Source organism: Trachypithecus francoisi, unplaced genomic scaffold (genome assembly GCF_009764315.1).
Source record: "Trachypithecus francoisi isolate TF-2019V2 unplaced genomic scaffold, Tfra_2.0 Lachesis_group8, whole genome shotgun sequence".
NCBI classification, from domain to species: Eukaryota; Metazoa; Chordata; class Mammalia; order Primates; family Cercopithecidae; genus Trachypithecus; species Trachypithecus francoisi.
The window spans coordinates 53,243,517-53,257,724 of record NW_022681473.1 but is presented as its reverse complement, the minus strand read 5'-3'; the positions used below and the strand labels follow the sequence as shown (position 1 = coordinate 53,257,724).

Genomic DNA, 14,208 nt, shown 5'->3' with positions numbered 1-14,208 from the left:
AGAGAGCTACCAACTTACACTGTGGTTTGAGCATCATAGCATTGCAGTGTTGTTACTAAAATCTGGAAGTGATCTGTGAATGTATGGAATACAATAAAATATTTTATTCTGGTTCATTTGCTAGTACTTCCTTTTTGATTGGATACTGTAGTTCTTCCTCTGGATTTTATTTTGTTCAGCGTCAAGGCCCTAATTTTGCAAATGTAGTCTAAACCACAGTACGTGGACTAGAGGATACTCTGAATTAGCAAGTTTTTTGTTTGCTAAATAAAACTATTCCATCTTAATCCTGTGTAATTTTTGAAAAACACCGACATTTTGGTCACTAGTAGTCAAAATCTTATAAGGCCATATGTCCTGAAAGGCAAAACTGTGTGTATGTGTGATTTACCAGGGAGATAGTAGGACAGTTTTTATGAGGGTTTCAAAGGAGTTTGTGGCCCAAATGAAGCTTGTGGCCACCTAGGTTGAGTGTACATGAAATCGGAAGATTCTCCTTGATTGTAGTTCCCATGGGGAAGAGGTAGGCTGTGATCATTTGGTTAGATACAGCATTAATTGTCACAACTTGACTTTCAGAAACAAGAATACTGCACAAAAGCATGCATTGGAGCATGTGTTACTGTTTAGGAAAGAGTGCAACCATCAGTAGGTCAAGCTAGGAGGGCAAAAGAGAGTTGAGAGGAATGCTCTGCCCCTTCCCCAGAACAGCACTGCTCCTTTCCACCTCCTCACCAGCTCACCTGCACAAGAGGAGAATTGATCTCAACTGAGAGCCCTAGCTGCTGGAGGGACTGGGAACAGCTGTTGAGCAGATTACCTGATAGCATCTGCCATGGCTTGGCAGGAACTCTGGCTCTGGGACAGAGCAGCAGCAAGATACTCAAGCACCACCTCCACCCAGCCCCTCCCACATTTCACTCAGGATTGAGTAAAGGAGATACTCCAACTACTCAGATGCTGGCTTCAGCTAAGCATTTTGCAAAGCCTCTCATGTTCTTAAAAGTTTGTGGCTATCATGACAAAATGGAGCAGCCTACTATACCTGCATATACAACTATGGAGGAACCTAGTTTTATCTCATTTACCACAATGTTTTCAATCATTTTTTGGATGACATAATGTTTAGCCTCTTCTCCAAACACTTCCTCAAGCTTTCCTTGCCTTCCAGCCACTGCAAATGACTTGCAGTTTCCCCTACATGGCACCTGACCCTTGTGCCTCCCTCCCTCTGCCCACAGTCCAGAAAGCCCTTTCCTGTGCCCTCTGGCTTCCTGATAAACTCCTATCATCTTCAAGAGCCAGTTCCCATGCCAGCTCTCCCCATGTGCTCCACTGAGGCTCCCGTAACACCTTTGTTCCCACATCAGGTTGACTGTCTTTGTTTTGTCGTTGCTTGCTCTGGCTGTGTCTCCCTCATTAGACTGGGATGCTTTCAAGGTAGGGACCCTATCTGGGTCAGCTTGGCACCGCAGAGCATACCACAGCACCTGGTTCTGAGGAGGCTCTCAGTAGATATCTGTTAAGTAATAAGAATGTAGGGTGGTCCTGATGGTTTTTGACACTGAATAGGAAACAGCTCCCTGTTTGATCTTAATCACTATAACCTGGACATACTGTACCAGATGCTGTTTTCGTCTGACTTCTACTCTGTCCATCTCTTTGCAACTCCATTTGTTCATCCATGAAATGAAGAAAATGCTCATGGAATTCAGTGAAGATTAAATGAATGAATATAGGTAATCTGGCACTTGCCACACAGCTAACTTCAATATAGTAGCTCCAATATTATGGTCCTTGAGGATATTACTGTGTAAGTTATGGCCCCAAACTGCATTTGATTAAAGAAGGCTCCCTTAAAAAAAGTCATACGTATTCCATTTGTCCTTTCAGAAGGCAGTGAAGCATTTCCAGTCTTTAAGACAAATTCCCATCCAAAAATAGTTAAGATTTCTAAAATATTTTGATGCTGAAAGAGGTGTGCTTCGGTTGTGTGGAAAATTTGCTTCTATGGAAGAATTTTTAATACAGGTCATTTCTATTTTACTTTTTCTGGCTGAAGGGATTTTACATTTATTCAAAGTCAAGAGGGAAAAGGAATCCAAGAACTACAGAAGAGCAGTTGAAGTGATTTATGCTTGATTTCTAAATGCAACATGTGTTTATACATAATTTAGAATTCAAAGAAAGCATGCTTATACAATCATGTGCAACTTTAAACTTTAATAACTCTGGATGAATACATGGTGGCAACAGTCCATGACACCTGAAAGCATCATTTGTGGAGTGGCATAGAGTTCAGTGTTCACAGTCTGCATATTACAACCATATTTCACGTGGTTGATAATGGTCAGTTTGATTTTCTCCACGTGGATGATAATGGTCTTCAGTTGCTGCTAAGTAATTTTGCACATTTCATTTATAATCCTCACCCTACAATTAACCTATGTACTGTTTCTGCAAGTTAACCTATATGCTATGCTCAGTCATGTACCTTTCAAAGTTACTAATGCAACTGCCAAAGAGGGACAGTGTCAAAACCATTGTTTCCATCAGAAGGATGGCTGTCCCCACACTGTGAGAACACTGCTGTTCCTAACAGAAGTTTAATTTCAGAGGAATGTGAGAATTTGTTTGACCTTAATTCCAGATGTGCATGCCTCAAAAGAAAAGTCACATTCTCCTTCCTTTTGGGGAGTGCTTTTGGTGGCACCAAGGCTGCTATGGGGTAGTGGAGAGAACACTGAGCTTGGAGTCCCAACCAGGTGAAACTGCTCTGGTCTTCACTAGCTGTGTGACTTGGGCAAGCAGCTTGCAGTCTCTGAGCCTCTGAGATCCCCGATGGATAAGAACAATGACCCCCTCCCCAGGCTGTGCTGAGAGAGGGAATTGATTGTGGATATGAAAATGCTGCCCCAGCACAGAGGCAGGAGCTGAGCAACACTGCTGGATGAATAAACACATGTAATGCAGGGTAAACAGAACATTTCATCTGCAACAGCTTACCTATGCCCATGGAAAGAACTGCGTGGAAAATTCCTTTGTTGTATTTTTGCCAGGCTGATGTTTGCAAAGCAGGGCACTCTTCACATTTCCCCAAAACCCATCATAGGGAGACTCTACATTCTTTCCATCTCCTCCCCTCAAACAATTATCAAAGCCATGTAGAACAAACTGCTGTCTGCCAACCGGTAGAGGCAAAGCAGTCAATAATCTGGACAGGGGTGACACCCTGGTCCTGTCTTTAACCCTGCCTGACTTTCCCAAGCACCAGACTGTGACGCCTGGAGAACAGCCTGGGGGAGCTGAATAAATGCACAGCACCTCATGCTGTCAAGCCGGTAGGGAAATTTACTGGGAAGAAGATGTAGGAAGAAGCCTGGTCAGCCCACGCCTAAAGCACACACCTGGGGAAATAAATTAGCTATTTCTATTGCACATCTACCCGCAGCCTGGTCCAGATCTAAATCTCTTCCCCTCCCAGCAGTGCGGAGGCGGCAGCCGCAGGCTCCCCCAGCGCCATCTCTTCAGTCAGGCTCCTCTCCAGGTCCTCCAGCTCCTGGCGCACCTCCTCCATGAAGCTGCCAACTTCATACTCCTCGGGAGCCTCTCTGGGCAGCAGGATCTCCCCATCTTGGTCACGGCTCCCCACGAAGGTCGGCTTGCACACGTACACCAGGCTGTGGCTGGGGAGAGATGGGACAAAGCCAGGCTGTAAACATGGGAGCCTGCCCAGGCCCAAAGCTAAGGCGCCCTGACTCTGTGGGGCTCTCAGCCTCACCTTTACACCCCCTCCTCTCCTGTCTCTTCAACAGAGACACTTCCCATCAACATCTATCTTAAAATGATGGCTGACGGAGGCTCACTTTGGGAGAATGTGCTGGTGGAGGGCAGCTTCCCTCCTCCAGCGCAGGCCTGACCTCCTGTGACTCTCAGGCCTCACAGCCCAGGGGCAGGACCCGAGGGCTGTATAGCAGCACCACAGTTCCTCAAAGACCCTGGCCCATTCGGGCCTCCAGGCAGGAGTTAGCCTGACCCTGGGGTGTAGTCTAGCCACATGCAGGGAGCCATGGACCTCTGTGGGAGTGGGGAGGAAGAATTCCTTTTTTAAAAAAAATTAATGTATTTGGTAGAGATGGGATCTGTGTTGCCCAGGCTGATATCGAACTCTTGGCCTCAAGCAATCCTGTATTGGCCTCCCAAAGCTCTGGGATTACAGGCGTGAGCCACTGCACATAGCCATGGGGAATGGGAGTTCTGCCTGTCTGCCTAGCAGCCCTGGATTCTGTTGGGAGAGAAGATTGGGTAGAGGCTGCAGGGAGGACAGGGAGATGTGCCCTGAGAAGCTGGCCAGGCCTGAGCCTGATGCCTCACGGAGTCTCAGCAGCCTCAAAGACTGTGGGCTGTGCCCTCCACCTTGGTGGCCACTCCTGGCCTCCCTGTGGACTCTTTGCCAGCTCCTTTTTCTCTGTGTATCTGTCACTGTGATGGGTCTGGAGAGGAAGCCCAGGCTTTTCTCCCTCCATGCCCTCTCCCTGGGCCATCCACTCATGAAGCTTCAGCCACCAGCTGGATGAGCCCCAGATCTGTGCCTCCTGGGCAGCCTGGGCTCCAGAGCCCCAGAACTGACTGCTGATTGGACCCTTCCATCTGCATGACCCAACGACCTCTCAAACCAATCCTAAAGGGAATCTACCTCTCTCCCGGGGCAAACCTGCTCCTGCTCCTGCTCCTGTGCCCCTGCTGGATGGTACCTCCTCAGCCCTTGGCTCCCTGAGAGGGAGGGAAAGGGGGCCTCACCTGTGGGGCTGGCAGAGGAGGCCATTGGCACAAGGGCATCGGTCCAAGGCTCCATCAGGCTCCAGCTCCCAAGTGATGAGGTCCAGAAGCCGGCTGGCAGGGTCATGGCAAAGCTCGCCCTCCACAGGCAGGGGTGTGCACACAGGGAACAGCAGGCCTGGAACCAGCCCAGAGTCACCCCTGTGTGCCCAGTGTAGGCAGAAGGGCTCCGAGGGGAGGGGCAAAGAAATGGAGCACAACCTCCTACCTCCCACCGTCAACCCCAAAGTGCAGGTTTGAACACGTGGAATGATAGGAAACAAGAATGGCAGCCTGGGCTCAGGAGGGAATGATTGGTAGGGCTGAAGCAGGGAGGACTGCCTGGAAGAAGTGGGCTTCTGCTAGAGCTTGAGGGCCAGAAAGTCTGGAGAAATTAAGAGTGGGGCAAAGGCATTCAGGCCCAGGCACAGCACCAGCAAAGGCCTGGGGTTGAGCTCAGTGGAAAATGTCAGGGCTGGTGAAATTCCCAAATAGGCCAAGGAGTAGTGGAGAGAAAAGGACAAGTAAGTTGGAGCTGCATGAGGCCTCGCAAGACAGCCTAAGGGGTCGGAACAACGTGGGAGACAACAGGAGCTGCTGCAGGTCCCAGAGGAGCAATACCCAAAAAGCAGCCCTTTAGGAAGATAACACAGGCGGCAGGTATGGGGAGGACTAGCGGGCTGGGGATGCAGAGCTGGGGTGGTGGCAAATGAGAATTTTTCAAAAGCCCTATGGGGGCAGAGAGAGCCTGAGCAGACCTCACCTGGGAGAGGCAGTGAGGATGGAAGATGGGAGTGGAAGTGGGTGATTCACAGGAAAAGGAACCTGGGAAATAAGGAGTGGTGGGAGGGAGGGGGCTGCTAGTCCCACCCATCTGGGGGTTCCTTCCAGAATGGGCTTTTACATCTTGAAGTCATTTAACTTTTCTGGGGGAAAAAAAGGAGGTGGTCTTTCCACTCTGGGCAGAGGCTGTGGGAGTGCAGCACACACGGATGAGCATTTGGGAGCCTACCCAAGATGTGGGACGTGAACCCATGTGGTTGGCATGGATGTGGCCCCAGGAGGCCCAGTCTGGTTGAGCTTGGGACAGGGTGTTTCCTGCATCTGAGGGGAAGCCACTTACCTCTCTGGAAGGCACAACACAGTCCCGGCTGGCAGTCCCTCTGGTTGTCACAGATGGTCCCATTGCTGCCCCTGGTGGCCATTTTGGTGCAGTGACCCCAGACACACAGCTGGTCTCCACAGCACTCACTGTCCCTGGTGCAGAGCTGCGGACAGGTGGGAAGAGCCTAGAGCGGGTGGCTCAGGGACTGGGGGCCTGCTGAGAGCCCAGCCTGAAGATACCACAGATGGGCCAACCTACATCCTCCCATTGTAGAGACAGGTAGACCAGGCTGAGATTTCAGTGAAAGTCAACGGGACAGAGGTGGGAGCTTGGCTGGAGAGACATGGGGGTCAGAACACTGGAAAAAATGACACCGGGAGGACTCATGGAGCTTAAGATTTTGCAAAGAACAGCAGGGGATCTTTGTGGTCCCCACAGACTTGTGCCCTTCTGCCTTTTCCTTAGGTCCCTAGGTCCAGGCCCAAAGGGGCAAGGCCCAATGATGAGCCGATCAAACTAAGGCCCAAGCCGGCCCAAGATGAAGATGGCCGGTGGGTGCCAGGGTCCTGCAGTGACACAGGGCATGGCAGTTAGAGAGCAAAGTGAGGTCCCCATGGCTGTGCCCAGTGATGGCACTGAGTGGGGTTGGCTGGGAGATGCAACAGCAGTGGCCTCACCACAGACAGCCGGGTAAGGTAATAAGAACTGCTTGACTTTCCAAACTTATTAGCATGCTGTGTTATTGTCTGAATAAGGAAAAATGATGAGGAAAAGTCTGCAAGTCCAAGTGGCTTCGTCCAAAATGCCTGTTGGGTGGAGGAAGAGTCTCCTTTGCCCTGGCTTCACATTTCCCAGTGTAACCTACACTGGAGCAGTGCCCTGGCCTCTTCCTGCCCCGTCCCTCTGCCCTCTCTTATTGGCAGATTGGGAGAAAGATCTGGCGGGTGGGGTGCAGGCCCAGAAGGAGAGCAGCTGCCGCTCTCCCTGCTTGGGGGCTGTGGGAATGTCTCTGTTTGTCTACTAGGATGGGCCATCCCCAGGGGAAGGAGCAGGTGTAGGGACACCTCCTCTCCCTTCCCTCCCCTTCTTGAACTCCTGGCCTCAAGTGATCCTTCTGCCTTGGTCTCCCCAAAGTGCTGGGATTATGGGTGTAGCCACGGTGCCTGGCCGTCCCTCCTCTTCTCAGCCATCAGTGACACAAACAACATGACCAGAGGACATGGGGTGGCATGGGAGTGGCCCTGGGTCTGCAGATGGCTTCCTGTCATCCCAGACTGGAATGATTTCCTGTTCACTCCAGGAGTCAGTCCTTTGGGGAGCCCTCTTAGGTCCTCCCCATCATGGTGAGGCTCTTCTGGGAAGCCCAGCTGAGAACCCTGGGGCCCCTGGCCTTCTCCCACAGATCCAGATCCAGGTGCCACAGTCCCAGAGGCCCTGGTATACTCACTGTCCGCTGGGCCCGGCACGGCTGGCAGGTGTACTGGAAGCTGGCAAACTGGCAGTACTTGCTGGGCCCGCAGTCCTCGTCAATGATGCACTCCTGTGGAAGGGCACAGGGAGCAGATGTGTCAATGGAGAGCACAGCAGCAGGCCCACAGTGCCCAGGAAGGGCTAGGCCGCTTCCATTCCCCACTCTTGACCCCATAGGCTCAGGAGGGTCAGGAAAGGCCTCCAGACTCCAGGTGCTCCTGAGCCCTGCGTGGCCACACTGCCCTTCAGCATCTCCACGCCTAGCAGGCTTGGCGGCCCAGAGCCTGGAGGATCCCACACCAAATTCACACAATCACCATCTGTGCACAGTTCTCCCCCTGCCCACACCCAGGACGGGAGCACAGGGACTCAAGGCTGGTCTTCCACACAGAACAGATGGATTTAATAAAAAGAGCTAATGAGGTCCAGGCCCGCCCGACTGCACAGGAAAGGCTGGAAGCCAGGCGCCAAGGGCTCTGCTGACTGTGAAGACTGGGAGGCAGCAAAGGGGACATCACCAGGGACCCTGCCACAAAGCCACAGCCCTGCCCACAGGGAGCGCCCTCAGGGTCCTGGGCCTAGGGTCCCCGCAAGAGGCAAAGGCAGCTGCCAGCATGGAAATGAATTAGAGGAGGCTGGACTCCAGCCCTCCCAGCCCAGGTGCTGTCTCCTCGTGGCTGCCAGCCCTGCCTGGCTGGAGAAATAGAGAGAGAGGGAGTGGGGGGCATCTGTCCACCCCAAGGCCTGAGTCACAGAGCAGGGAGGCATGGCTGAAGGCACTGTGGCCTGCCATGGTCACCGGTCACTGGCAGGAGCAGGGCTGCTTCAGCTCCTGGACCTGCTGTCAGGCTCAGGCCTAGGAACCGGCAGCTTTAAAGCAGGGGAAGGAGAGCAGGGGAGGAGGGAACGTGACGACAGGAATGGCCATTGATCGCCCTTTTGAGGTGTCAGGCTTGACAGCCCTGATCTCCCTCAGTGACTCTTCCCAGCGGGCAGCAGGTAGGGACTGCCTTCTGTATACTGCCAGCCGGGAAATGGAGGCAGAGAAGTCCCTCCAAGATAATGTGACTAGTTGAGGTTGGACAGTTTCTTTCCACCACCAGCCCTTGAGCCAAGGGGGTTCAGGGCTCCACATGCAGCAGCCAGAGGTGAGAAGGACCCTCCTGAGGCCTGATATTCTGGGGCCCAGCAGACCTTCTGAAAGGGTCAAGGAAGGGAAGGACCAGCTGCCCCCTCTAACACAGAGCATCCTCCCATCCTGAATGCAGGTGTGGAGCCCCACCTGGAAGAGCCTGGCTGGGCAGGCCTGGACTTCCGGCAGCTGCCTCCAGTCCCCTTCCAGGGACTCTGCTGCTTTGATCAACACAGCAAGTGCTGGCGGCCCAGCAACCAGGGCGCTCCCTTGCAAAGCACTGATACTTTTGTTTCAGTTACTTTCCCAGCACCCCTCAAATGTTAGGCACGACACCATCGCTGTTTTTACGGATAAGAAAACCGAGGCTCTGAGTAGGGTGAACGGCAGCCCAAGTGAAGGGACTGAGTCTGAGCCAGAACCCCAATGGCCAGAGAAGTCCCAGGGCTAACAGCAAATCACAGATGCGCCTTGTCTCAGCCCAGCACACACTCCTGTGCACAGACACAACTCAGGCTGTTCAGCCGGAAGCCTCCTGACATTCTTTCCAAAGCAGAATGGCAAGATGGAGTGGGAGGGATGACATTTGGGAGAAACGAAGGGCCAAGAGGCACAGAATCCCTTCTCTGAACCAGCTATATTTTGAGGGACTAGGGACACAAAGGTGAATGTGAGGAGGCCTCTGCCCTTAAGAAATTCATAATTCAATTGAAAAGAGAGAGAGAGAAAGAGCAACCCAGTAGTAAAGGAGACAAAGGGTATGAACAGACAACTTAGAATAACAGAAATTTGCCTCTTCAAATAGAAAGACATTCAACCTCACCAATGAAATCAATGAAGAAATGCAACTTAAAAGAGCAGAATATCATTTTTTTCCACTTAGAATGGAAAAATTAGAAAGGCTGAATGTCTCCATGGTGGGAGGAATAATGGCACCCCCAAAGATGTTCACATCCCATTCGCTGGAACCTGTGGGTATGTTACGTTACATAGGAAGGGGAAATTAGAGGCAGAGGGAATGCAGGCTGCTAATCAGCTGACCTGAAGGTTAGGGAGTGCACGCTGGATTTTCCAGGAGCACCTGATGGAATCACAAGGGACTTTAAAAATGGAAAAGGGAATAGAGGAAGAGTCAGTGTCACAGTGATATCATGCAAGATGTCACAAACACTCCACTGGCCATCGCTGGCTGTGAATATGGAAGGGGGCCACGGGTCAAGAAGAGAATCTCTCTTAGAGCCTCCAGAGAGGAATGCAGCCCTGCTCACACTTTGGTTTTAGCCCAGTGGGACTTGTGTTGAACTTCTGACCTCCAGAACTGGAAAATAATAAATTTGTGTTGTTTTAATTCAGTAAATGTGTGGTAATTTGTTACAGCATCAATAGGAAACTAATAAAATATTCAATGTTGGTTTCAGGAAAGAGATATTGCCAAATGCTTTGGGGTAATTAAAATTGAAGGTTTTTTTGTTTTGTTTTGTTTTGCAGGAAATCCATCAGCATCTATGAAATAGTTACATGTATATGTCCTTTGACCCAATAATTTCCCTTCCTGGTGACTACCCTCAGAAACACTTGTCCATATATGTAAATATCTGAGAACAAGGGTATTTAAGGCTATATTGTTATATTATTTATAATCCAGAAATAACAGAAATGTCCAACAAGAGGGAACTTATTATTGTACAGTCATTTCACAGAAAAATCCCTCCGCACAGACATTAAAAAGAATGCAGTTGTTCTTTGCATAATGATTTTTAAAACAAGCAAGGGTTAGGACCATAAACAAAAGCAGGAAAAAGATGAAACCATATGCTTTTGTAAAGCCCTTCTGTAAAGCAGAATACCACCACACTCATGCCTATGCCCAGCACTGTGCCTGGAACATCATGGGCACACAATAAATCCGTGCTGAGTGGGTGAAAGCACTTGGATCTTACTGTGGCAAACAGGCTAACAAAATGCTGATCGTTAACAATGATTTGAGAACTAGTGCAAAAAACATACATTCCATTAACTTGGCTTCTCATTCCCCCAAAAAGCCTTTGTAGACTTGGGATTTTCACTACACATTTCCTCTCCTAGATCTTTAATTAAAAATATGAGCTAAGACTCTTCCAGCATCAACTCCTGTAAGACCCTGCGATTTACAATTATCCATCAAGACAAGTGCATTTTCATCCTTAGGAATATCTTCCTGTCCCTAAGCAGGCTCCTGTGCATGACAAAGCATTCCCTTCAAACTTAATTGTTTTTCTAGGTAAGGAAAAAAATTTTTGGCATGGAACTTTGCCAAAGACCTTTGAAAAATCTAAATATGCCAAAGCTCCTGGTTTCCTTTGGGGTATCAGCAAGGAGCACTGGTAGGTTAGTTCCGCATGATTCCCCTCAAGAAAGCTTGAGGCTTTTGTTATCATCAAGCCCACCAGCTTGTCTGGTTGGATGTGCAACTGCCATTCCCAGCAGGAACACACTCTTTAAGAATTATGGTCATACTAGAAACTTCGGGACTCGAAGGTGCACAAACTGAATCCTAGTTTTGCCACTTCACAGCTGTGAAACCTTGGGCTGCTGATTCTACCTCTATTAAAAACAAAGATGAAGGCAGGAGCTGTTTTGCGGGGCTGTTGCATGGAGTTCATGCTCAGTGAACGGTGGCCATAGCAACAGATAGCGATGCATCTGCTCCTCCACATATCTAATGCCTGATCCCGCCATGGTGCACCCCTGCCAGGGGACCAGCTTGTGAGCCGAAAGGAAGGTCTAAATCAACAGGGCCCTAAGGCATCCACCAAAACTTGACATCTCTGTCCTGGTCAGCACTTGGGGATCAAACATCTAGTCCCCGCTTACCTACATCCTGAGGATGTCAAACAGGTGGGCAGCGGCCTGTATGTCCACCCCAGGCAAGTCCCGGGGCAGAGTAACCTTTTGTTGTATAAAGGCCAGGATCTCCATCCAGTAATGCTGTTTGCATTGAGTCTCTCCTAAGGACCGCTAGCAGTAGGGGCTGGCCCCACCGTTCCCGGTGTTTGTTAGACCTGAGGAGGAGGTCAGGCCCTCTACCCTTAGCAGAACTGAGTGGGTGGAGAGGACATGTGTCAGTGCCCTCCAAGCACAGCCAGGCCCAGAGCTGAGAAATCCAGGTTTTATTCTTTTCAATAATTCTAATTGCTCTTAGCTGTGCTCAAGGGTTCTGTCCACATTTGAGCCAAGGTGTTAAAGGGGCCTCAGCATCCAACTGGGCTCTGGATGGCTGAGAAGCTGAGATCAGAAATAAGAGGCCTGGGAGGGAAGGCAGGGGCTCTGGGCTTGGGGTCTTGTTTTAGTAAGGAATGAGTACCTTGCAGGTCCTCTACCTCTTAGCCCTGGGACTGGAAGAGGGACTCCATTCTGCACTGGGCTAAAGTGAAAGGCGCACCAAAAAGCACTTCAGAGGCTACGCCTACAACCCATCACATGCACGCAGAGCCCTGGCCAGATAGGACCACTAGTGCCCTATCTTTCTAGTACCATCTTTCTAGTACTAGTACCACAATTTCTCTCTAGTCTCCTTGACATAGTCCTTATGCCCACTTCACAGATGTGGAAACTGAGACTGAAGGAAAGAATCTGCCAAGAGGTCACCCAGCTTGATGGGAGTGGAGCCAACAGACTCTTTTCATTTCCTGCTGGGGAGATCACCATTTCTCTCTCCTCTTCTTTAGTCACAACTTAGTAGCACCTGCCCAGGACAGGGCCCTGGGCCTCACGCATCCCCAGAGGCAGAAGGCAGGAACTCACGGTCAAGGTCATAGCCACTGGGCGTCTGGGCCCAAATGTCATATGGCTGGAAGACAGCACCCTGCTGCACGGACTTCAGCAGCTCCTCTCCGGTCCTGGCCACTCCTGTTTGCCCCCACTCCTCCCTTCCATCCTGCTGGGGAAATCTGACAAACAGCCCAGAAGCTGGCCATGGGGAATGCAGTCATTCAGAGGATGGCTTCTTTGTTGTCCCGAGGAGGGAACTATATTTAGAAAGCTCAGAAGCCGGTGGGAGAGAGGGCTGACCGGGAACACGGCATAGATTTGGCAGGAATGTTGGGCTGGAAGCAGCCCCGGTGCTTTGACACTATCATGAAATAGTGGAAAATGGCAAAGGAGTCATTCTGAGTCTTCGATTTTCCAGTTTAGAGTTGATCAGAGGAGAGAGGCTCTGAGAGAGCAGAAGTCAAAACCTGGAGGAGGGAGCAGACAACAAGCGAGTCTCTAGAGGCTTTCCCAGGGTCTGTGTGGGGCCCGCAGAGGCACCACTTCTTTGGGACACTTCTGCTACTGCACCTCACTCCTCATAGTGGCCGGGCACTTGGATTTCCCACACTTCTCTGGAATCTCAGACATTCTTGTTCACTGGAGGCCCAAAGGAAGAGGCTGCTGGGGATAGATGCCTCCAGGGCCAGGGCCTTCCCCTAGCTCCTCTCAAGCTCATGGCTCTGGGGAGAACATCTTCAGGGCAAGAAATGAGGGTCAACTGCACGCAGAGTGGAGGCTCAGGACCTCCATCAATAGGATGCACTTGTCCTCAGAGCTCTGCACACTGTGCAGGAGGAGAGGACAAGAGTGGAGGTTTAGAGAGTGCCAACCATTTGCATGCACATGCTTCAGGCTTTAAGTACAGTATGCCTCTCAGATCCTCACAGCCACCCTGAGAGGTCAGTCACCATCTTAGTCCATTTTTACTGCTATAGCAGAATACCCAAGACTGGGTAATTTATAATGAACAGAAATTTATTGGTTCATGGTTCTGCAGGCTGGGAAGTCCAAGATTGAGGACCTAGCATCCAGTGAGGGCCTTCTTGCTACATCATCCCCTGGCAGAAGGTGAAAGAGCCACAAGAACAGGCAAGAGAAAAGGGGACCAAACTTGCCCTTTTATAAGAAACCAACTCCCACAATAATGGCATTAATCCACGTCTGAGGGTGGAGCCCTCTGGATCTAAATAACCCTTAAGGGTCTCACCTCTTAATACTGTTAAAATGGCAATTGAATTTCAACATGAGTTCTGGAGCAGTCTCTGACTCTAATTACCCCAGCATGTGCTTGACTCACAGCTGCCATTCACTAAAAGAATAACAGAAAGTTAGCTGGGCATGGTGACATGCACCTGTGATTCCAGCCATGTGGGAGGCTGAGGTGGGAGGATCGCTTGAGCCTGGGAGGTGGAGGTTGCAGTGAGCCAAGATCGCACCATTGCACTCTAACCTGGGTGAGACAGTAAGACCTCATCTTGGAAAAAATAAAAAATAACAGAAATAATGAACTGATGAGTAGATGAACCACTGGTCATAGAGCCTTAGAGCCCAACGGTGTTGATGGAGGAAAAGCTCAAATTTACACACACATCCATAAGAGCACACATCCTTCCCTCACAGCTCTCATAAGGAAACAATTCTGTTGACATCTTGATTTCAGACTTCCAGCCTCCAGAACCGTGACAGAATAGATTTCTGTTAAGTCATCCTGGTTGGGGTACTTTGTGATGGCAGCCCTAGCAAACTAGTACATGTGGCTTCCCTCCACACAAGCCAGCAGCCCCAATCTCCTCTGTTTTAGATTTTCCATGCACAGTCAGCTCTGCTCCTAAACCTTCAGCATCTTATTGCTAGAAGGTGACAGAGGGGTGGTCAGTGGGGAGGTACTGGT

General features: G+C 50.3%; 1 protein-coding gene across 3 annotated transcripts in view; it reads right to left on the bottom strand.

The window, feature by feature from the left end:
• Positions 1-2,117: 2,117 nt before the first annotated feature.
• The window catches only part of DKK3 (dickkopf WNT signaling pathway inhibitor 3), a 46,217-nt gene continuing 34,126 nt past the window's right edge, over positions 2,118-14,208 (bottom strand). For all 3 annotated transcript variants that reach the window (XM_033205815.1, XM_033205813.1, XM_033205814.1), the window contains exons 5-8: positions 7,371-7,463; positions 5,942-6,086; positions 4,801-4,957; positions 2,118-3,686 (exon numbers count right to left, since the gene is read on the bottom strand). In XM_033205815.1, the coding sequence (XP_033061706.1) occupies positions 3,464-3,686; positions 4,801-4,957; positions 5,942-6,086; positions 7,371-7,463 (618 nt within the window). In that variant the 3' untranslated portion in view covers positions 2,118-3,463. The remainder of the gene's footprint in view (positions 3,687-4,800; positions 4,958-5,941; positions 6,087-7,370; positions 7,464-14,208) is intronic.